This window comes from Plutella xylostella, chromosome 8 (assembly GCF_932276165.1).
Source record: "Plutella xylostella chromosome 8, ilPluXylo3.1, whole genome shotgun sequence".
NCBI lineage: Eukaryota > Metazoa > Arthropoda > Insecta > Lepidoptera > Plutellidae > Plutella > Plutella xylostella.
Window position 1 is genome coordinate 1,374,200 of NC_063988.1, and position 23,664 is coordinate 1,397,863.

The 23,664-nt window shown below is 38.8% G+C and overlaps 3 protein-coding genes across 5 annotated transcripts; 2 read left to right on the forward strand and 1 right to left on the reverse strand.

Annotated features, from left to right (window-relative positions):
• Nucleotide 1: 1 nt before the first annotated feature.
• Nucleotides 2–1,416, forward strand: LOC125488860. Of its 2 annotated transcripts, none has more exons than XR_007266545.1 (2): nt 2–1,183; nt 1,219–1,416. XR_007266545.1 is itself a non-coding variant. In XM_048622502.1 (2 exons), exon 1 carries the CDS (start codon nt 167–169, stop codon nt 1,088–1,090), a length of 924 nt encoding a protein of 307 aa, XP_048478459.1. In that variant the 5' UTR covers nt 2–166; the 3' UTR covers nt 1,091–1,119; nt 1,201–1,416. The 2 variants fall into 2 exon arrangements, 1 of the variants encoding a protein (XP_048478459.1); XM_048622502.1 differs by having other exon boundaries at nt 2–1,119; nt 1,201–1,416.
• A 148-nt stretch (nt 1,417–1,564) lies between these two features.
• LOC105390991 (PHD finger-like domain-containing protein 5A) lies at nt 1,565–2,514 on the forward strand. The gene is made up of 3 exons (XM_011562397.3): nt 1,565–1,707; nt 1,795–1,985; nt 2,206–2,514. Exons 1-3 carry the CDS (start codon nt 1,656–1,658, stop codon nt 2,293–2,295), a joined length of 333 nt encoding a protein of 110 aa, XP_011560699.1. The 5' UTR covers nt 1,565–1,655; the 3' UTR covers nt 2,296–2,514.
• Nucleotides 2,515–2,551: 37 nt separating this feature from the next.
• Nucleotides 2,552–23,131, reverse strand: LOC105391000 (kinesin-like protein KIF12). Of its 2 annotated transcripts, XM_048622506.1 has the most exons (14): nt 22,362–23,131; nt 21,070–21,226; nt 16,277–16,366; nt 13,464–13,614; nt 12,422–12,553; nt 6,973–7,113; nt 6,426–6,567; nt 5,848–6,084; nt 5,494–5,609; nt 4,962–5,066; nt 4,754–4,871; nt 4,151–4,367; nt 3,707–3,741; nt 3,081–3,209 (listed from the first exon to the last, which is right to left on the reverse strand). In XM_048622506.1, exons 1-13 carry the CDS (start codon nt 22,510–22,512, stop codon nt 3,720–3,722), a joined length of 1,779 nt encoding a protein of 592 aa, XP_048478463.1. In that variant the 5' UTR covers nt 22,513–23,131; the 3' UTR covers nt 3,081–3,209; nt 3,707–3,719. The 2 variants fall into 2 exon arrangements, with proteins under 2 accessions (XP_048478462.1, XP_048478463.1); XM_048622505.1 differs by lacking the exon at nt 3,707–3,741 and having other exon boundaries at nt 2,552–3,209; nt 22,362–23,129.
• Between the last annotated feature and the right edge of the window lie 533 nt (nt 23,132–23,664).

A 23,664-nucleotide genomic window follows, 5' to 3' on the forward strand; every position in this document is an offset into this window, starting at 1 on the left:
AATAAAAATATGTCAAAAGCGCAACATCGCATAATTTTCGTAAATAGATAAAATCCCTTTGCAAAAAGGCAATCTTCGGAGTTTTCCAAGAGAACCGTGTGCCGGACCAGCCCCGCTACGCGGCTAAAGGTTGGTGCGGCCACATTAGTGGCGACCGTGGGATAAAATGGAAAACTTAGAAAAGGAGAGGTCAGTAATGCGAAGGCTATTTACGAAGGCGAAGAATGAGTTGCTACCGTTATTGACCACCAACCTACCAAAGCCGAACATGGCGTTAAAGGTAAAATACAAATTTTTTGCCGTTCATGCTGAAATTATGTTCGAGGTGGATGAAAAAATTAAAGAGCACTGGCTAAACATGGAGAACCTGGACGAAGAATTATACTTTCAGGAATTAGAAGCCATTAATGAGTATGAGTCGGAGTGGATCAAGATAAAGACCAGATACGAAGACGTAATTAATAAAGCAGAGGAGTGCAAATATAACAGTGCACCGGTAGTCAGTTCTCGTGACATGGGATGGTTGAGGCTACCAAAATTGGAGCTTCCCAAATTTGATGTCAACGTAGAAAAAAGGCAGGTGGAAGTTGAGGATCATGATGAGGTTTCTTCATTAAAGAAAATGGAAGTCTCTGATGATTCTGGTGACAGTGATAGAAATATTGCGGAAATTCAAGAGCAAATACCAAAAGATGTCTCAACAATAATCATCAAAGATGAAAACACTGCAAAGAAGGAGAGAGAACAAGTGGCTAAAGACAATTTTGACAATTCTGTTTCGATGAATAATGATGGAAGATTTGAAGTGTCCTTGCCCTGGAAAGATGAAAAGCCTGAGATACTAAGCAACAAAGAAACGGTAATGATAAGACTCAAAGCTACTTCAAAAAAACCTGAGAAACATAATGGATTAGAGAACTACGATGCTTGTTGTTGTTTAGGAAAAGTTCGGAAAAGAAGAAGAACGAAATGGATAGTCAACCCGCCTGCACCTCCGTGGTGGAGAGGATGGTGGGAGAGGAAGATCCAACTACCTGACTGCAACTTGGAAGTGGTGGCCAACAAGGATGGCTTCCAGTCGACCCGTTAGACCAGCGTTAAGTAGTTGCGATATTCCACATCGCAAGGTGGGAGGATGTTGGGGCTCCTACTGATTCTTCGGAACCCCCGCGGCAGCAAGACTATGTTGCGATATTCCACATCGCAAGGTGGGAGGATGTTGGGGCTCCTACTGAGTCTTCGGAGCCCCCGCGGCAGCAAGACTATGTTGCGATATTCCACATCGCAAGGTGGGAGGATGTTGGGGCTCCTAATAATTCTTTGGAGCATCTACATTATTACTTACCTTTTTTATAATCATATTTACAATATTTTAAGTATCTATGATTTGTCAATAAAAATATGTCAAAAGCGCAACATCGCATAATTTTCGTAAATAGATAAATCCCTTTGCAAAAAGGCAATCTTCGAAGTTTTCCAAGAGAACCGTGTGCCGGACCAGCCCCGCTACGCGGCTAAAGGTTGGTGCGGCCACACTTTGCTTTGACACTTCTTTGACGTTTTTTTTTAGGCATTTTGAGGTTATATTGGTTTGGTGTTTGTTTGCAATCAAATAATTGTATTTCTGTGAACTTACAGCTACAAAAGATTAAATAATGGCAAAGCACCACCCAGACTTGATATTTTGCCGAAAACAGCCGGGAGTTGGTAAGTAATAATCATCACAATCGTCTTTTATCGTTTGCACTTTCCCGGTTTTTCAATCCAAAGTTTATTTTGTTCATTGTGTTACAGCTATCGGAAGGTTATGCGAGAAATGCGACGGCAAATGTGTCATATGCGATTCATACGTGCGTCCCTGCACACTGGTTCGTATTTGTGACGAATGCAACTATGGGTCATATCAAGGAAGATGCGTTATTTGTGGAGGTCCCGGCGTCTCAGACGCGTACTACTGTAAAGAATGCACAATACAGGAAAAAGACGTACGTATTTATTTACCTTAAAATAACAGAAACAGATAAGCTCAACCTACAGTAGTTCTCTTCAATTGCTTGTTATAGTTTTTTTTAAAGCTCATTTAGTTTCCCACTGCTGTTATAGTTACAGATCTATGATTCATTATTATTTTTTATACTGCTGAGAAAATTCTTCCTATGCCTGTGTGTTGTTTAACATAATCTAACACTTTTTCCTTTATTTCAGAGAGACGGATGCCCAAAGATTGTGAACCTCGGCAGTTCAAAGACTGATCTATTCTATGAGAGGAAAAAGTATGGCTTCAGGAAACACTAGCATCTGGTGTGTGTGTGATGTGTGCAGACTTCAGGAAGGTGACTTTTTGTGGTTTACCTTTTTATGATTTACTTAGGATAATTTATGGACTCTATTTCATTTATGATGATGTTGTATGTGAATTCCAACCATTATAAAATGTGTTACAGACATTTTCCTATTATAGTATTCCTTGTATCTGCTATAAGTAATACTGTAAATAAAAATACTTAAAATGGATTACATTTTTTATTCAAAAATTATAGTTATTGCACTCTTTTACTTATAATAAAAATATACATGGAAATTATGTACAATGTCCTTATTAGGTATTGATATACTGAGATAAAAGCAAACCATATTAAGTGTATCACTATAATTGATGTATTAAGTATCTATGTAGTTTTTGAAATGAAAATCTATAATGTAGGTTTATCATGTTTAAATTATTGTCACGAAATTATTAGAACTCAGCAGCAATCCACTTGATGCTAGATCAGAATTTTATAATACACACTCACATTCACTCATCCAATCATAACAATACTTCCATGAAGTTCAGACATACAATAATTGCATAATGATCAATTTGGAAAACTGACAATGATCCCTACAATACCACTGCAGACAAAAATATAGTACTACCTAGACTACTTTACTGGTAGTGAAATCTACATTAACAGACTTGTAATTAAAACTGAGGGCAGTAAAATTCTTGATCACACATACAATAAAAGTTGCATGGTTGAGAATTGGTACCCTAAAAATATCTAGATCACACTATGTTTCAAAGGCTCTAGCTGCCTCCACTTCTGCTGCTGGTATTGGCCGAAGTGACTTCAGGGTTGGTCCAAATGTTGGGCTGGTCTTTTTCACTTTGAGCAGTTTCTGAATAGGTTGGTCGCGCTGGAATGATCGGCGACCTGACACAAACACTGAAATAATTAATATAATTTTAGTAATTTGTTAAATTAACATTTAATTTATGTTTACTAACAAAACAAACAATAAGGTACAGATGAAGAAATATTAAATACTGTCATAGTGAATTTGTAGCACATTAATGCCCAAGCATTGAGTTGACTTTCTTTTTTCGCACGCAGCAATAAACTAGAAATTCACCATGGTGTATTCACAAGACAAAGATGTTCAGAGATAGTAGTTATTTTAGGGTTTATTCAGTTAAATTTTATTATTTTAAAATGCCAATTTATATTTTATTTACATGTGAAGGTGATACATAGCTTGGAAATTACAATTCATGTGCTAAAATTTCGTGCATGATTACACCAATTTATCATCATTCATTTTATATTTGGTCAGGCTTTTAAAAGTTTGATATTTTTATGTTGTTATGTACATTTGGTTTATAACTTGCATGCGCGTGCATACATAGGGGAGGCTAGTTCCCCCAATGTTGGTACCCACTGACCTCCGTCTGGTTATCAGCCGACGCCGAGTATTGTTCTACAAAAACGATCATTCATTTTACTCTTTAGGTATTATTAAATTAACTATCATTATATCTAATTAAAAATAGGTAGTCCATCCATACCCACTTTCAGTGTTATAGGTAGCCGAATTAACAACTTTTAATAAAATTCAGTTTAATTAACCCTTCCTTCATTGGAAGGAGACCCGTGCCCCAGCAGTGTGGACGTAATGGGTCGAGAAGAATAAAATTCAGATTCAATTTACTTTTATATTCATATTTTACATAACTTATTGTGTCAGAGACAAACAAAGTAGGATTTGTCACCGTGGTTAAGGGATTGGCCAATCAGATTAGCGTCAGATGCTTACTGCCCTGCTGAAGCGGGATTACTACTAGCCATCCATCACACCAGGCTCCTTCCATCCCTCAACAAAAACTCACGAGTTAACATCCTCAAGCTTCTTCAGCAGGCGTTCGTTCTCGCGGCTCACCAGCTCGTGGTCTCGCAGCATCTGGTCTCGTATGGAGAACAGCTCTGTGTTCTCTCTTCTCAGGGCCGTGTTCTCTTCCATGTGGATCTGGACTAGGTCCACTAGTTCTGCTGGTGGTAGTTGGAGTAGTTTGCTCGGCTCGATTTGGGGCAGGGGGCGGCGGTTGTCTGAGGAAGGTTGGGACAAGACAATGGTTAATATTGGTTTTGTTTGTATTGGATTTGACAAAAGTAAAATAAAAATAAGGCAGCGAAATACACACATTCGTATAGGTCGTAGAAGTAATAAGTACCTACTGATTAGGTATGGGTAAATGAACAATTTGACTTCTTTGTAGGTACAAATGAAAATTTGGGAATATTTAACCTTACTTACCTACATATATTACCTTACCAACGCAGGGCGCCTATGAGTTGAATAACTACCTAGTTTGTTAAGTAAACGAATGACCTCTACAAAATCTATTGACTTTGTTGTCTTCTATCTAAGCTATAAAATTCACGATATCTTCCCATATAGCTAACAGATAAGTAAATAGGTATTATGTACTCACTATAAGAGTCAATACTGTAGTCGGTCTGGACATGCAGGGCGGTTCTTAAATGCTGGTTCTCCGCCTGCAAAGCTTCCACTTCTCTCTTCAGACTTAGTATTAGTGCATCTCGGGCATCCTAGAAAATAATGCATAGGTATTATTGAACCTTTTTTGTATGGACCTAAAGGTATTTTTAGGGTAAGGGATGTTTTAAATAAAATCTTACCATTTTAACGATGGGTTTAGTTTTAATCTTCTTGGCTCGGGAAGCGTATCGAAGTGTGTTTATAGTTTCGCTCAAGTTCGTCTTGGTTGGCGCTATACACGCTATCTGCAAATAATGATCATAAGGTTACGGTTAGGACGGCAAACGCACTGTTAAATTAGTTCTTCTACTCGACACAAGATGGCAGTACTTGTATTAAAATTTACTCCTTTTATAATAGTTCTCTTGACGATTTGACTTTCAGACCCCTTAGCATGAATTTTCATCGTAAACGTGAAGTAAAATTACTCGATGAATTTTGTAGGAAAATTTTAGTTCTGCTACCGACCGCCAGGGGCGTTGTTCATATTTTTTTTTCTTACAAAATTACTCTATGAATTCTACTTCACGTTCACGATGAAAATTCATGCTAAGGGGTCAGATAGGCGGATATAATAATGTATCTATATCCCTTTTCACAAAGTCCGGACTGTAGGAATGCCTACCTACTTGAAACTATTCTGCGGCAGGTCATAGGTAGGTTCTTACTTACCATAAGTGTGACTCCGTTCCCAGCGAGACTGTCGGCCAGTAGCTTGGTGAGCTTGCTATCCCGATACGGTATGTGGCCCCTTTTCTTACCATCACTGAGTTGGGCTATGCAATAACCTAGAAAAACAAAAAATATATAATAAACGGTAGGTATTTGGCGCCCAACTAGGGTTGTGAAAGTCCACTTTACATGTGTGGCGCCCAACTTGGGTCAATTTTTTATTTGAATACTTCACGTTGGACATATTTAAGACCGCTGCTGCCGCTGCTCTCCGATTTTGTCTATATCAGATTAGATAACAGATAAAAAACACCCAACCCATAAAAAAAGTTGGCGCCCAACTTGGGACCTTACCTAAAACCATCAAACTCCTATTAATATTATTCGCTTCCTCCAACGTTTTCCCACTGCTCTGGGTCTTCTTGGTCATCTCACTGCCGGCTAAGTCCACGAAGTTGATCTTCCCGTGAGTGGAGCAGGTGACGGACCCATCAGCTCGCAGGTCTCTTCGCACCCGTACACAGAGTAATGTGTGCGAGCGAGACGAGTTGGCGTTCATCGCGTGCGCGCCTACTGCGCGATTGCGCATGCCTGGGGAGGGAAAGTTGGGATTATTTTGGTATTTCGCCTGTTGAGCTATGATTTTGGGGTCCATTTGGTCCACTTCATTATCGTCATTAGTACAGAATCTTGTACTGCTGCAGCTCGACAGTTATGCCTCTTCCCAGGATATCAGAACACTGTCGTTAGCCTTCTTAATCTAACCTAGCGTGGCCTAATGTTACCCTTGCCTGTTTGTGCTTTCCACTAGGGAACTCATTAAAAACCAGCCAACGGTACTGACTGGTAGCTGGCCCACTGTCACTTGGTCCTCTTATATTTTACGCTTAAATACCTACCTACCTATATTTTCTATTTGTTTTCAATCTTACCTTCTTCTAAAACCGCAAACAAGTCGTCTAGTTCCTCGCAGTCGACTGTGAACAGATTCTCCACGTAGAAGCTTCTGGACTCCTTCGACCATCGCACTTGCAGCGGCTTTCTGGCGCTGCCTGGATTTAATAAGTCTATTACCTGAAACATAGATTGGGGACATTACATTAATTTGATTGAGAATTAAGGCTGCGTAGGGCTAGTGGACGCAAAAAATCATTGTGAAATTGCTCCATAATAGCATGAATTGTATTATTCAGTGCACTCGTTTTAGTCGAAATAGGATGCCAGAACAATGGCTGGATGAGGAAGTAAATATTTGAACATCAAGAAACATACATGCAGTCTACGGGTTGAGCTTTTTTCATCAAAAAAGAAGAAACGGGCATCTCTAACACTCTAACAGCTGCCGCTACACGGGTTCGTTATCGACGTAGACAAACGTCACTATATCTCAATTCACCGTAAATATAACGCTGTGATTTTCGGAACGAGTTTATCGACGTCGCTAAAGAGAACCCGTGTAGCGGCCGCAGCTTCACTGACCTTTTCATTATATATTTCTAGGAAGGAAGCCTTGAGTATGAAGTGGCTGTCGGGGCGGTCCCGGATGAGGCGGAACAGGTGCACGAACGAGCGCACCACCAGCCCGTGCTCGGGGGCGTGCGGCGACGTGCCTTTTTCCACCTGGAAGAATCAAATCAAAAATTAAATCCCCCTCTTCTCGATTTGGACCTATTGTCGGAATATCTTGATTAATTTTAGATTCTACTTTATATGTGAGCTTGTACTGAGACAAAGTTTACAAATTCAAGGACCAAGAGTTGTTTGACCTCCTGCCAGTATGATTTTGATTGATATTCTGAATATTGATTAAAATGGTTTGATTTGAGAAAGATATCCTTCAAACTTTCAAACAACGCTATGTCCCATGATGGGCGCCAATATATTGTGATTTTGGCGCCCACCGTGGGGTATGGCTTAGCGCAGTAGATTATAATTTCTGCATTATTTTTCACAATACATTTCCAACATGTACCCACTCAGTGCATGACGAATCAGCATTTGTCACGTGTGACGTGCCGTGCATCCAATTTCCCAATTGCCTTTCTATCAGGACACTCGCTCGCACGCTACATAGTTTGTTCCCGTTATGTTACTGTATTCCTTATTAGTAAGATTGCATCGTTATGTATACAATCGAAAAATAATTTTGTAATCAATATTATCAACGCTATTATATGTACCTACATTGTATAATTTGTCACATTTTGGTGTCAGTAAGAAGTACCTAGGTACTATTAATTAATTAAGTAACTTGTTTTACATAATATGTAGGTTGTCCATTCTTGGCATACTAAGAAACCATCACCGAATCATAGGTAAGTATCTCAGTTATTAGGATAAGATGATAAAATACATGTTGGATTTTGTCTTCAGAAGTATTAATTAGTTAAGTATACATTCGATTAACCAATCGCAATTTTGCCAACTCCTGACATCGCAATATTCACCAACTAAAATACCCACCCGTTTCAAAAGCCTCGTCAAACGGCCATGATTACCTCCCGTCACAAGTCCACAGCATAACGCGGCTCCAGGCATGTGTTCCACTAATGGCGATCACAGATAACGCGATCGATATGGCGTGAGGCGACCGTACTGTTTGTTAGGACAACATTTGTATTGATGGCTTATGGACTTGACTGGTATTGGCCTTACTTTGAAGCAAGTTTTATTGCCTATAGATGTAGATAGTCATTGCATGTCATGAGGTGTTTGTGCGCGGAAAGTGAAATGAATAAATTATTGCTCAGGTAGTTAGTGTAGGTACTTCATCCACTTGGAAAAATATCTTGTTCATTTCTCACTAACTTTGTGAAAGCTTTTATAAATGATAATTTAAATACATATTTATTCACTGGTGTCGCTTCAGTGGTCAACATTCCATCGTTTGTCACTAGAGCTTGAAAGAATAGGGCTTGTAACGTGGAGAATAAATTTGCCAGTCATATTAGCTTCAGTCGTTGGTCAGGGTGCGCACATGCGCGTCCATGAAAACGGATACAAAATGTTTACTGTATGTTTAAAAAACTTAACTGGTGATTTTTTGATTCCGGTCATTAATAAAATTTCATTATTTACAGCTCCTCTACTATCTAGTAATCTTAGTAATATGTTTTGTATTGACAGGTAAAATACCAACTTAGTTGTTAGTTTGGAAGTCACGCAACGCTCATTAGGTTTCGTTAATTGAATACATTATTTATTGAATTGGTATCTTGATTTTATATATTATACAAACATTGGCATGCCTTCAGCTGAACAATAATGCTTTAAAAGGTTTCAGTGGAAAAAATACTTAGGGCTAATCAGGTAACACACACAGTCAACCCATATCATAGGGAATATGCAAGTGGTTCAAATAAAGGTCAAATATTATTTATAGTAAACTTTGTTATTTCATAACTACGACTCCATCAATATTTTTGATTAGGTATAATTTATTTTTGAGCAAGTAAATGAAGTTGAAAAGTACAAAAAAACTTCGGTAAATTCTAACTTCAGAGAAACGTCACCCATTTTCTTAGGGCGGATGTGACGTCAAAATTATTTATATATCAATCTCAGAATAATAACTTCTTTGCGTTTACGGCGGAAGTTAAATAAATGTCAAGTATAAACAAAGAAATGTTAATGTCACCGAGTGTTTGTGATGCTCGTTGTGATCAGATACGATGGATCACATAAAAATTCTTCCAATAGATCCTAGCCTCCTATAACCTCTCCACTTCTTGTTTGATATGCTTGTTTGTTTGCAAAGTTTAGGACTTTTTATATTTTTTGTTGGTAGTGTATGGGCTGCCACTAGTTGTTCTATTGTAATGAGGCGTAAACAGCCATTCGCTAGTCAACGAGCCACTCAAATATGTTCCATATTGCAACACAATAAAATTAAATTTGTATTGTTAGTATTATGACATGAACATGACACAAGTTGCTCTTTCTACTTTTAGGTTATAATGGCAGTCTTTAGTATATTTCAAAAGTTGTTATTTTTTTCTAAATTAAGTTATGGAAGAATTCTCGTAATCAGAAGAACTGGACACATTAAATTTATTACGCAGTATGAACGAGTAAACTGTGGCCAGCTGCGGAAAAGGACAGCAAAGACTATTGAAAAGTCGAGAGCCGTGTGCCCAAATATTAGGAAATATGCATATATTTTTTTATACTCTTATTCGATAGTTTTACATCACTTTATAATACTTAGTAAAAAAAAAAATCAACGCCAAAAGCTCCCATTGCAAAACAGCCACTGGTCACACTTTATTACCAATACAAAACAGCCACTGATCACACTTTATACACTTTCTTTTTCGTTTGTTACCATGACAACATTGGTTTGTTGAAAATATAAAAGTACTCTGTGATTACTTGATTAGGTAAAAAATCTATGCCGACTGACGGGACTTATTATTCTGAGCCGTGAAATTAAAAGTTTATGACGTCACACCAGCCCGCCATCCTGACGGGAATTTCAAAGTGGTCGTGATGGTTGTACTTTTTTAACTTTCTTTAAAATACCTTAAATTACTTATTTTGGCTTTGAATTTTTTTTACTATAATAAAGTGATGTAAAACTATCCAATAAAAGTATATTTTTTTATGCACATTCCCTATTGACTTTTAGTTTTGTGTGATGTAGTTATGTATACCTATCTAAAATGTATTAACTTAATAAAGATTTATTCTATTCTATTAAAAAATTTATTAGTGCACCTATGAGTTATAAATATAACACTACCGTTGTTGACAAACTATAAATAAACAAAGTTACTTAATAATTAATGATAGTTACAAATTACATAAAAGTTCGTCTACACCCTAAAGTAGAGTTGCTAGCGAGTAATACAAGTGTAAGTATAACCTGCGGAGGGGCCCCATCGATTGCTTTGACCGCGACGGGTGAAAGCAATTGTCTGACATATTGAACACCTACACGGTAGCTATAACTATAATGTAGGTATGTAGAGGGATATTGTTAAAGTTACTTGCCTGATAACTGCAGGCATAAAAACAGTGAAGTTTTAAACTGATAACTTTTGAAAGGGTAGGTAAACCGGGGGATTGAGATTTATTGAAAAATATTAGCGAACTCACAATTAATTGGATTACCTGTTTCATAGCTTGGGATCATTGTACGTACCAGATGTATCAAATATGGGGTAGTTCATCAGAGACCTAACGTTGCCGAGAGAGCTTTTAAGCTTCCATCGCACTGAACCGATGATTTCGCGTAGGTAGCCGGCAGTGGTTGGATGAGGCCGAGGATAGAGTATTATGTATGTGCTGTTATTGGACGCTCCTTAGGAGAGGCCCCTTGGTAAAGCCAGCAGTTAACGATTGCTGCGTAATGATGAAGTCCAGGACAATAGGGAATATGCAAGTGGTTCAAATAAAGGTCAAATATTATTTATAATAAACTTTGTTGTTTCATAACTACGACTCCATCATTATTTTTGATTATAATTTATTTTTGAGCAAGTAAATGAAGTTGAAAAGTACAAAAAAACTTCGGTAAATTCTAACTTCCGAGAAACGTCACCCATTTTCTTAGGGCGGATGTGACGTCATAATTCTTTATATATCAATCTCAGAATAATAACTTCTTTGCGTTTGCGTATAGTTAAATAAATGTCAAGTGTAAACAAAGACATGTTAATGTCACCGAGTATTTGTGATGCTCGTTGTGATCAGATACGATGGATCACATAAAAATTCTTCCAATACGAGTAGATCCTAGCCTCCTAGAACCTCTCCACTTCTTGTTTGATATGCTTGTTTGTTTGCAAAGTTTAGGACTTTTTATATTTTTTGTTGGTAGTGTATGGGCTGCCACTATTCTATTGATTCACTGTTCTATTGTAATGAGGCGTAAACAGCCATTCGCTAGTCAACGAGCCACTCAAATATGCTCCATATTGCAACATAATAAAATTAAATTTGTATTGTAAGTATTATGACATGAACATGACACAAGTTGCTCTTTCTACTTTTAGGTTATAATGGCAGTCGTTAGTATATTTCAAAAGTTGTTATTTTTTTCTAAATTAAGTTATGGAAGAATTCTCGTATTCAGAAGAACTGGACACATTAAATTTATTACGCAGTATGAAAGAGTAAACTGTGGCCAGCTGCGGAAAAGGACAGCAAAGACTATTGAAAAGTCGAGAGCCGTGTGCCCAAATATTAGGAAATATGCATATATTTTTATACTCTTATTCGATAGTTTAGATAAGGGGGTTTAGACCTTTGAGATATGCACAATGGTTCCATTCAAGAGAGCCAGGTGCAGGTTCTTACACCCCCACAGATAATAGAATAGAATGACCAACTAACCCTAGTCTCTCTTACTGAGAACCAAAGTTACAGTAAGTACTTACATACAATACAAATATTACTTTATATTCATATTGCCATAATAGCGTAATATTGTGTACAAAGGTCCTCTGGTTTGCGCGCTCCCATTTCAAAAGAGCTACTAGCAGCTATTTACGAGCTCCCATTACAAAACAGCCACTGGTCAGACTTTATTACCATTACAAAACAGCCACTGATCACACTTTATACACTTCCTTTTTCGTTTGTTACCATGACAACATTGGTTTGTTGAAAATACAAAAGTACTCTGTGATTACTTAATTAGGTAAAAAATCTATGCCGACTGACGGGACTCATTATTCTGAGCCGTGAAATTAAACGATTATGACGTCACGACAGCCCGCCATCCTGACGGGAATTTCAAAGTGGTCGTGATGGTTGTAATTTTTTAACTTTCTTTAAAATACCTTAAATTACTTATTTTGGCGTTGAATTTTTTTTTACTATAATAAAGTGATGTAAAACTATCCAATAAAATTATAAAAAAAAATTACGCATATTCCCTATTCTGTGTGTGTGTAAGCGCGTGTGTGTGTGTGTGTGTACTCACCAACCCCGGCGGCCCGGTCAGTGTGTGTGTCTTCCCGCTTCCAGTCTGACCGTAGCAGAAGGCAGTGCACGAGAATCCCTCTACTGCCATCTCCAGTAGCCGTTTGATGCCGGAGTACTCCACTATGTCCTCCTGTAGAGGAAAAGTGTTCTTTACCCTTAATCGACCACAAAAGCGCGAATCGTCACGAGACAGACTACAATTTCAACTTTGTCTAATTTATGCAGGAATAAAGCGGTTAAAGGAAGTAATTAGTAAGTAGCTCTACTGTGTACAATCCCATATACTCTGAATGAGATATACTTTAGTGCAGCCCGACACATAATACAAGAGAAACTAAAGGATCGAAAGTATGAACCTTGGCATGGAAACTTACCCCCTTATTCATAGAGAAGTTACAAAACGTTTTAACTAATAAACTGTTTTGTCCCTCTCTGTCAAAGAACAAATTGCTCTTTGTCGGAGAGGGACAAAACAGTTTATTAGTTAAAACGTATTGTAACTTTTCTATGAATAAGGGGGTTAGAAAAGTAAAAACATGGAAGTGATAGTTTTTTCCTACAGCAAAAAAGGTTTTTTTAGAGCTCACATTAACATAATCTGTGCCGCATTGAACTGAGGGTCAACATTATTATTGGTTTGAGGACAGATTCAATAATGAAGTGCTGTGGCCTCTAAATCCATCGGTAGGATAATTTATAACGGATTTATATCTATAATATTAATGATATTGATTATCTACGATTATAGCCAGAATTTTAAACCCATTCAGGAGTAGGGACTTATATACCAACTACCACAGAAACCTACTCACAAATCGGTCAATGTTGCGACCCACAGCTTTGTACTACTGAAGACCATTTCCAGATCCACTTTTAGTGTTGATTTAACGCAGAATTTATTATTTATTTATATTTATTAAAGTGTGCATAGTTTGAATATAATAGTGGAGCGAGTCTAAAGCCACAACAAGATCCGATGACTAAACTATCTATGCAGTTATCTTTTATTTAGAAAATACTTTGATGACGTAAAACCATACCTGCGTAGCAGCGGGCTCAAACACGACATTGTATGAAAACACCTTAGGCTTCTGTCCGGGCCCGGCGTCGCACACCACCTGCCCCTTGCCCGGGAACTGCAGCGCCTCGCGGCCCCCGAGCCCCCGCTCCTTGTTGTTGAGGGGACGCACCCTGGGTACAGACAGGAGATACTTAAAAATAAGATGTTTTTTTAATTAGTACGAACGAAAGTCTTACTAGCTCTCCGCCCTGGCGTCTCCTGTTTTTTTTTTACCAAATACAGAAGGTGCGCTCAACATTTGAAGTTTAGGCCTGGGTCTCCTATTTTATGCTCTATGCGGCGTCCGACTTTGACGTAAACGTTTCTGTCAACGTCCTACGGCCTACCTACGGCGTCTACTCGCCAACGTCGGCGTGTGAGGGAGACCGCATCAGTACATTTCTATAGCGAGCATCGTGACGCGGCCTACGGCGTGACGCTGGACGCGACCTGCGGCGTAAATAGGAGACCCAGGCCTTACTGCTGTGGGTTAGGATTAGGAAGTCGCTTTAGCTGTCACATAAATAATTTGCTTTAGCTGTCACATAAATGCATTTTGTTGTGATTATGATTAAATTTCTTTTCGCAGTAAAGCAACGATATCTTCGTAGACGACTTGAGATGTGTAAGACTGCAAGTATGATACATAACGTTGCATTAAATAAATTTTAATGTGACTCATCATTTCACCTACATAACCAATACTGTATGAGTCATATTCATCGACAAAACCACCGACATTGCAATCGACTTCGCATGACGGTGGGTAGACTATACCCATTATATACTAACCGTTAAAAGGGTGAAAATTATTAAATAAGTATTTGCGACCACAAATCATGGTCATTCATGGCGCAATAGAGACATGCATGTCGCATGATAAGGATGAATAATCGCCACGTATGCAAGAACGATCTACCTAAACTACAATACTCTTTGTGCTACTTTTAGGTGTTAAAACCAAACTAATGTAAAAACCCCCCCTCATTCAACACTAAAAGTATGTTAATGTTAATTTAAGTTATGTAAGTTTATTTCATGTGTGTGTGCAAATAAAGAATATTCTATCTATCTATCTATCTAAAAGTCGCATAACTTTTGAACGGTTAAGTCGATTTTGATAAAATATGGCTAAGAACACTTGGAGTAACATTACCAATCATCGTGAAAAACAAAAAGAAAATCAGGTCAGCCGTTTGGGAGCTACGCTCTCACAGACAGATACATAGCTAACCAGTCACGTGAAACTTATAACACCCCTCCGTCGGGGGTTCAAAACTAGCTTTTTCTCGCGAGTTTATATAGATGTAATACTCTGTAACAGTAATAGCTTGAATTTAATCTATAAAACAGCTAAGTAAATTAACTAATCATAGCAATTATCAATGATGATGATCCTATTTAAAGATACATTTAAACTAATGTCTGAAAAATATTCACCAAATACTTATAAAACGAGTGAGTTTGTGAGTAGGAACCTCTACATACATGGATAAACAATTCAACAACTAATAACGTACGATCAGTTCAATTATTTGGTTAATAATTTGTACCAACGCTACTTGTACAACGAAAAAATCATGACAGTTATCACAAATTAAAAATAATTGTCCAAAAAGGAATAATAAAGGGGCTGTGTAATGAAATGTTATTTTTGGTATTCTGTTTCTAAACATACAATTATAGTGCCACAATCTGTTCCGGTGAGAGCGAACTAAATTGGTCCACATAATCTATGTCAATATGAAATTCATTAGTAAGTAATGAGGTAAGTATGGACCAATTTAGTTCGCTCTCACCGGAACAGATAAGTTTGTGGCACTATACTCTGTCTAGTCTGCAATATTCGAATGATTGCACACCATTTAAGTATTCTGTAAATGTCTCATGAGGTGCACAAAAGCAGCTAAGAAAGTCCGACGGATTCGCTACGATGCTACGCTATGCTACGACGCGGCGTAGGCACAATACTTTATATTAATGTTATTAATAATTTGAATATACTTAAAAATATAAATCTTCCATAGTCCTAGTATTATTGCGCAGATTATTTTGACCTAGTAGTAATAGGCTGAATGTAACCTAATAATTAGCAATAACTTAGAGAAATAATAAGGTTTTGTGCGCTCGTTGAATTCTAATGTATAAGAAAACTATATAACTTAAGTAATATTTGATAATATTATACTTTATAATTTTTGATTGCTTTACCTCATGAAGTAAATTGTCACCAATTCATCATACTTACGAGATGGTGAAAATGAGCAGTCGCTTTTTGAAGTGAATTTTGACCCGTTAGAGTCCGACCGACCGTTTTCTGGACCACGTCGCCAGTACATCCACGTGGACCAAGGCTCTAAAGCCTACTACACACATGCTGGCGGCAAAACCGGGATCATGCCGAGCGGCTATGCATTGAATGCCGCCGACACTATGTGTAGGAGCCTTAAGAAGGCCGACATCACCGAGTACGATGTAATAAATAAAATAAATAAATATGTGGGGACATCTCACACACGGCCATCCGACCCCAAGCTAGGCAGAACCTGTGTTATGGGTGTCGGACAGCTGATATATCTACACAAATACATAGATAGATAGATACTAAATATAAATATCAACACCCAAGACCCGAGTACAAATATCTGTCTTTAAACAAATATCTGCCCCAGCCGGGAATCGAACCCGGGACCATCGGCTCAGTAGTCAGGTCACTAACCACTACGCCATTCGGTCGTAATCACTCACCTGACGTTGAAACTTGTTGTTGCTGCCGCTGTCCCTCTCACTCACCTGACGACCACGTTGATGTTGTCCTCGTCGGAGAGCTGCGAGCTGGAGCCGCGCGTGCTGCGGTCCAGGCTGCCCGCCCGGCTGCTGCCGCTGCGGAGAAACGGAACTTTCATTAATTATGAAATAAAGTATTGATAAACTCGCGAGCCAAGAAGTTCCAGTGAATAATGGAACTACAATGGCAGATGGAACTATTTCATTGCTCGTGAGTGTATATTTAGCCGGTAGATAAGTATTTCACTTCGCGTGTTATTTTGAAACCCAAAGCCACTGGCTTTGGTGCTGCAAAAAATATTGTATTTAATTATTATGCGATATTTGTGGATGCCTCAGTTCAATTCTGAACAGTGGTAAACAATTTATAAACCTACAATGAACTGTGGTAAACAGTAGGTATGTATACCTAGGACGTTTCCACCAAAGGCTTCATGTGGCTGGAGACTCCTACACTTCTACGTAACCTAACCTTTTTACATGGTTATTAATGAATGAATGAATGAATGTAATTTTAAGTTACACTTTAATGTCAACAACCAATACAGCCATCGTCACAAGGCTTGGGAAATTCTGCAACTGCGTGGTCACTGTCCTAGGCGGCCTAGAACTAGATCAGCTGACTCGCATGAGGACCTAGGGAACCTACACCTGGCTATGATAGACACGTGTTATATTCAACGTAAGTTTACCAAAGTGTGTTGAACCACCAACATCTTTATAACCATTCACAAAGTAGACAGGCCAATAAATAAAGTTTGGTAAAGTTGACCGCCATTGTACAATGGGGTAAATCCATCGTGCTTGTAGTACTCCAGTAAAAAAGATACTTGTATTTGTAGAACAAGTATAATGGCGGTCAAGTCAGTCAGGTAGGTAGACCTAGAATACCTATTTTCTTAGTACATATTCTTGTTGGGTTTTATCAAAGGTTTCTTATTAGTTTAGATCCATACACAATTCAAGCATGCTACCTCATATATTCTATAGATATATGTATATTAACTATGTCTATCGGTCCTGCAGTGCATATCACGTGCCTTGCATTCAGCCACCTTGGCCTATCTCTGTCCAACTGTCCATCAATCAACGCGCGGCTAGAAAGAAGGGAAACATCTACCTTTATTTCAGACACACGAAAACAAAATAAGTATAAGTACCTACAATTACTTCTTCTTCTTCTAGTGCCTCTCCACTACTGGAGGTTGGCGGTCAGGTCTGCATACTCCTCTTACTTAGATATTGACGGTCGAATGGTGTAGTGGTTAGTGACCCTGACTGCTATGCCGAAGGTCCCGGGTTCGATTGAAAGACAGATATTTGTAGTCGTGTCTTGGGTGTTGATATTTATATTTAGTATGTATCTATATGTATATATGAATTTGTGTAGATATATCAGCTGTCCGACACCCATAACACAGGTTCTGCCTATCTTGGGGTCGGATGGCCGTGTACGAGATGTCCCCACATATTTATTTATATACAAAATTAAAAAAAAAACTGCTTCTATGTGTGGAAATGGTAGGTATGTAAAAGTTTTAATTATGCATTTGAATTTCACTAGTGCTTATACAGTACAGATATTATTAGATCAATATTGATTTTCTGTAGTAAGTAGAATGCAAAATGATAACTCTGTTTGCGATCGTAATAGAAGCCATTTTTGTCATAATATATGCAATCATCAAGGGCAAAGATAAAGGGAAATTCATGATGGTTTATAGCATATTATGACGACTAGAAATGATGTTAATTTTCATTGAATTTATTGAGTATCTACTAAGCATTTCAGCAAGGCTATTTTAAATTATTCATTTATGAAATTATGATATATTTAGTGTTACTAATTGCTAGACCGAAAGATGGAAGCTACTCTAGAGTATCTAGCCTAGTCTAGCCCTAATGAAGAAGAATAAGGCGTCGCAGTTTCAGAAATTACCAAGAATATTATTGGCTCTTATATAATAATTAATAGGTAGGTATTTGGTGCCAAAACTTATTACTGTTGCAAATATATTACATTGTTGGATTCTAGCGTAGCGATCTATTGATTTTTACATCGTTATTTACAAAATACATACCTAAGTACCTTGATAAGTGGTAAACATAAATTGACAAATAGAGAACCCATTATCGAATCGAAAAATTATGTTGAAACAAATAAAATAAAACCTAGAATAAAACGTACATTCGTATTTACCCACCTAATATTAAAATTATGGGCTATGTGGGGTAGCATAAGCATACTTGACAGTCATCGATCAAATTATCTGATAAGGTATACCTATTGTCAGGTGGTTATGTTAGGTTAATACATAGTTTCGTCTTCTGTTTCTTTTTTTAAATTTTTATGTAACCTTTAATATCTTAATTTGTTTAATCGAATTTCCGGTCGGCTCGTTCGTTATTTAAATTGCTTTCCCGCGCAGAGTGACAGCGGACGTCACTCGGCCGTTACTAAACATGGCGGCCAAATGTCAAGGACTATAACCTCCCTTATTTTAAACTTATTGGATTAAAACTATTAAACAGTAATTATACTGCCTATTAACCTACAATATACCCTACCGTGCAACGACGTTTTCTTCTAAATCCTAAATCAAGTGTTTCAGGAATCACCCAAGTCACTAATGTATACTTAAAATAACTAACCCTCTTTCCTCTGAGGACAGGAGGACAGTTATCGATTTTGCCTCTATAATTTAGGTGAGTAGTTACTGGACTGGCATTTTTAGTTCTCCCATATGAAGTAAAAATATCTACCTAACTGGAGTTCCCGCCACCACTGAATTTCTATAGCCGCAGCGCTCTTTTCATCGTGCTGCACTTATAAAACTAAAGATCATATAGGTTAGCTCCCCATTTTGCCCTAAACTTCATTCGTATCGTTGCTACTTGTCTATTTAGGTATATAGGTGTAAGCAAATGTAGGTACCTACTTATTGATAGATGGCCGTACCAGCTATAGACATAACTAAGTACCTAAGCACTGCTTAATATCGACTGTAAATGGTCAGTACTCAAGTTCAAGGCTAGAAGTCGCAAAAGGGTCGCAATAACAAAACTTCTGATTAATACCGCAACATGAGTTATGAATAATTCAACGCGTAATCTCTATTCCATGGCAATATGACTCATTTTGTGAAACACCTTCGGGCAATTCTACATAAAGGTTTATCGAGGTTTTAGAACACAATTTGACACATTTATAAGGCAATAAGCGTGGGACGCCCTCCTGCCCGCTGGACTGACGACCTTAGGCGGGTGACGGGTAGTGGTTGGATGAGGAAGGCCGAGGACCGAGTGTTGTGGCGCTCCTTGGGAGAGGCCTATGTCCAGCAGTGGATGATTATTGGCTGATGATGATAAGGCAATTATCAGCCTATAGACAGGCAGGGTTTAGCATGACTGTATTTAAGTTTTGATGAAGGGCTTTTTTGTGGTAAGTAAGTACTTACCTACTTAATATCTTAGTGTTTTAGAGGAAATCTTTACATTCAGTGTTTCTTAAATAAAATCCATCAGATTTCGAATCAGTAGAATAGTCCCAGTCTACCTTCATTTACCCCTTGATAAGTTGATAAGCTCCGCTCAAGTGTTCCAACACGCAACACAGCCTACTAGGAAAACAGCAGGGGTTGTTTATGTCTAGGGGTTCGGCGTAACAAGTTGAGGTTGGCTTGTGGTAGACTTGCTAGACTAGACTAGGTTTACTCATCAAACGCTCGTGATTCTTAGAAACTGTAATTGATTTTACTGAAATTTAACTTCCACACACAGTTGTTTGCTTGATATTGCCAATTTAATTGCACTAGCTCCGCGTCATACGTCATACTTTCTAGGTTTCACTGTTCGAACTACCCATATAGTCCCTCTACCCGTATGAAAGCAACTGCCAGTCATCTAGATTTAATAATAAATTAAGATTTAAAAGTCAGTTCCCTCACCTGTTTCCTACAGCATACCTTTTTCCACCGTAACAAACTCTTAGTATTTATTACCGACAAGCTAAGAAAAAGCCCTTGTGAGTCTTGGGGTAGACGAAAGGAGCTTCCCCGAGTGACCTATCACCTATTTCCTATACTACACGCCCGGACCCATCCTTTCACCATGGTAAAAAACCCTGGTTTAGCCCTAGTATTTCTCACCGACACGCTAAGAAGAAGCGCTTATGAGTGAAGTTAATCTTATGCCGTCATCCCCAAAAAGCGCTTGTGAGTCTTGTGCCGTCACCGTCACCCCTCACCTGCCGTTCCTCTCGCGGCTGCGCAGGCTCTCGTCGTCCCGCGCGGTGTGCGCGGCGCGGTCGGCGGCCACCAGCGCCAGCAGCGCGGTGCTGCTGGAGCCCTTCACCAGCGGACCAGGGTGCTCCGTGCTGCGGGCCGACCGCTTTATAGCTAAGATTTGATAGCCTAAGGATAGGTCTGAGGCCGTAGTAACTGAGAAACATGCTATACGCTGACATGATGCTGTCAAATGCCTTATAAACGTGTCAAATTCCGCTATTGGGGTACACGAAAAGAGCTTCTCTGAGTGACCTACCATCTGTTTCCTATAGTATGCGCTCGGATCAAGCCTTTCCCTACGGTAACAGCCCCCCGTTCTACTCTAGTGTTTCTCACGGACACACTACTAACAAAAGGCGCTTCATCCCGAGGTGATCTATCACCTGTTTCCTATAGTATACGCCTGGACTAAGCCTTTCGCCGCGGTAACAACGCCGGAACCCCCTAGTCCCTAGTTCTGCTCAAGTGTCTCTCACCGACACGCGATAAACAAAAGGCGCTTCATCCCCTCACCTGCCATTCCTAGAGCGGCTGCGCAGGCTCTCGTCGTCCCGCGCGGTGTGCGCGGCGCGGTCGGCGGCCACCAGCGCCGGCAGCCCGATGCTGCTCGACCCCTTCACCAAAGGACCAGGGTGCTCCGTACTACGCGCCTTGCGCTTTATGTCTTTAGCTGTGTGGGGAGAAAATAGTTGTTGTTGTTATTGAATTCTTTCTTGCACAAACAAAAGTACGTGTTCATAGGTGGACTTCATTCCAGGGTTCGTGGTTAGGTTTGATTATCAAGAGTTGGATAAGGAGAAGTTTTTTATGGTGGACCTTAAGACACATAGAACAACGCGGACTCGGGTGACCATTAATACTCAATGTTGGGGAATATACAACAGATAATGATTAGCGGCTGATAGTTGTTATGGCGTCCTTGCGTCATAATCCTAATCCTAACTAATATTATAAATGCGAAAGTAACTGTGTCTGTCTGTCTGTCTGTCTGTCTGTTACTGTTTCACGCAAAAACTACTTAACGGATTTGAATGAAATTTGGTATACATATGGTCTAGACCCTGAAAAAGAACATAGGCTACTTTTTATCCCGGAAATCCCACGGGAAAATCTTTTTAAGGCGAAGCGAAGCTCGCGGGCACAGCTAGTTAAGTCATAAACATAACATAAATAGGTGCATGCATCAGTGGTTGGATATTATTTGGCGTTGATGATGAAGAAAAGGTGAGTTCATCAGTATGGAACTATACTAAGTATAATACCTACTGTCTGTGTAAATAATTAATGAAAACTGGCGAGTCAACTTTCACTTTGAAGCTCATAATGCTGCTCAAATATGACACAGAAATGATGATTATGATATAACGATTGACTTTGACCACGTGTAAGTAGCATGTATGAATATTTCATGCACTGCAAGGGGTTGCGCTTCAAACGCCTTCGACCTATGTAACTATCATAGAATAACAAGATGGTATGTAACTATGTATGTAAGTTACTTTCACTGACATAGGTAAGTATGCAAATATTTGCACTATCTCCACTCATGGTCTTTGATTCGGTTATTTAGGAATATGAAATTTCAGGGATATGAAGTAGCGTCATTATTGGATTGATGGGATAACATATTTTCAGAATGTTAATAATATGGAACCTGAGTAGTCGTAGTAGGGACTTGGATTTAAAATACCAAAAATGCAGTAGGTACACTCATTTGCAATGAAAAAGTTCCACCTGCCATTGACATTCCATATCTTACTGGAACTTTGTGAGTGCTCGTGAGTGTATATCCGTCAGGTACTCACCAGCCTTAGCCGACCCCACCAGGGTCTCAGCAGACCTGGAGATGGTCCTCGACAGCGCCGTGGGCGGAGCTCTCATGGGCGTCGCGGGGCGGTGGTAGAGCATGCTACCAGGGTTCGCCGGCCGAAACAACTGCAGGTTCTTTAACGCCATGGTCGCGGAACTTTTTGCGCATTTTCGGCATCACAACCTCCTTGTCGTGTTAAGTTAAAATGGCGGGAATATCGTTCAGAAATTGACATGTAAGTGAAAAGTTTGTAGCTCGTTTGCTTTATCAGTCTGTAAAAGTTTTATGTGTTTTTAAACGTTGTCATTTGTAGTTATAATGGCTAGGTGAGTGATTTCGATTTCTCATTATGCGGGTCTGTTGATGGACGAACAAAACTTCAATGTTTACTACATTTGCCATAAGTACACTGGCATTATGGATAAATTTTCTGCTTATTAACTACTTAGACACATCATACAATGTTTATTTTCAGTTTTACAAATTGCTGATATTCGTGTGAAAGTCGCATATGTGCAAGGTACTAATAATATTAAGTCCCATGTGCATGCATGTAGAGTTTGACTGTGACAACACAAAAACCAATCACATTTACTAATTAAAGCCTAAAACTGAAAGAAACTATAATCAACGAAACAACAATAACACTGAACCAAACACACACTTCGATAATGGTATTGGAAAAACACCATTAGAAACCGCGGGAAAATAGTTTTTCCAATATGGCGTCGCAGCTGTCAAAGCGAGCTCGCGGCACTGACTGAACGCTTTCAGCCAAGCTATTTGAAAGGGCATTTTCACCGATAAATCTATTGATATAGTTTTAGCCGCTGTCCGTGTTAACAAGTAATGCGAGGAAATGAGGTGCAGTTTATAAATAAAAATATTATAGTCTAGAAGGACTTATATGGCTTAAATCAAATGGGTTCTTTGTTCCAAATTTAAATTGTTTTTAATATCCAAAGGGCCACAATCATTAGCACCCCCAATCATCCTCTACTGGACAAAAGTTTTTTCTCTGTTTTTTTTTTTTCAAATAATGCTTAAAAACTCTTGCCGCTGTGGGATTGCTCGTTCTGAAGTACAGTCATTCTCACACATGTTTTTCGTGGATGCGTCAACTTATTAAAAGCGCTGCCGCTGCTGTACTGGGGCTAGCAACCCCTAGAATACTATACGTATGTGAGTGTGCAGATGAATTATTTAGTAGGTACAACTTTTCTTTTACATTCCAAACTTTAACTTATTATATACTTACCTCAACTGTAACAAAAATAAATAAAATAATTGAGACTTTC

Excerpts from the sequence above, each read along its gene's own strand:
- LOC105390991 (XM_011562397.3), top strand. The coding sequence starts at position 1,656 with ATGGCAAAGCACCACCCAGACTTGATATTTTGCCGAAAACAGCCGGGA. Across the intron at positions 1,708-1,794 it reads CCGAAAACAGCCGGGAGTTG|CTATCGGAAGGTTATGCGAG; the intron begins GTAAGTAATAAT and ends ATTGTGTTACAG. Across the intron at positions 1,986-2,205 it reads GCACAATACAGGAAAAAGAC|AGAGACGGATGCCCAAAGAT; the intron begins GTACGTATTTAT and ends CCTTTATTTCAG.
- LOC125488860 (XM_048622502.1), top strand. The coding sequence starts at position 167 with ATGGAAAACTTAGAAAAGGAGAGGTCAGTAATGCGAAGGCTATTTACG.
- LOC105391000 (XM_048622505.1), bottom strand. The coding sequence starts at position 22,512 with ATGGCGTTAAAGAACCTGCAGTTGTTTCGGCCGGCGAACCCTGGTAGC. Across the intron at positions 4,872-4,961 it reads CTAAACCCATCGTTAAAATG|GATGCCCGAGATGCACTAAT; the intron begins GTAAGATTTTAT and ends ATTATTTTCTAG. Across the intron at positions 3,210-4,150 it reads AAGCTTGAGGATGTTAACTC|TGTTTGTGTCAGGTCGCCGA; the intron begins GTGAGTTTTTGT and ends TAATTATTTCAG.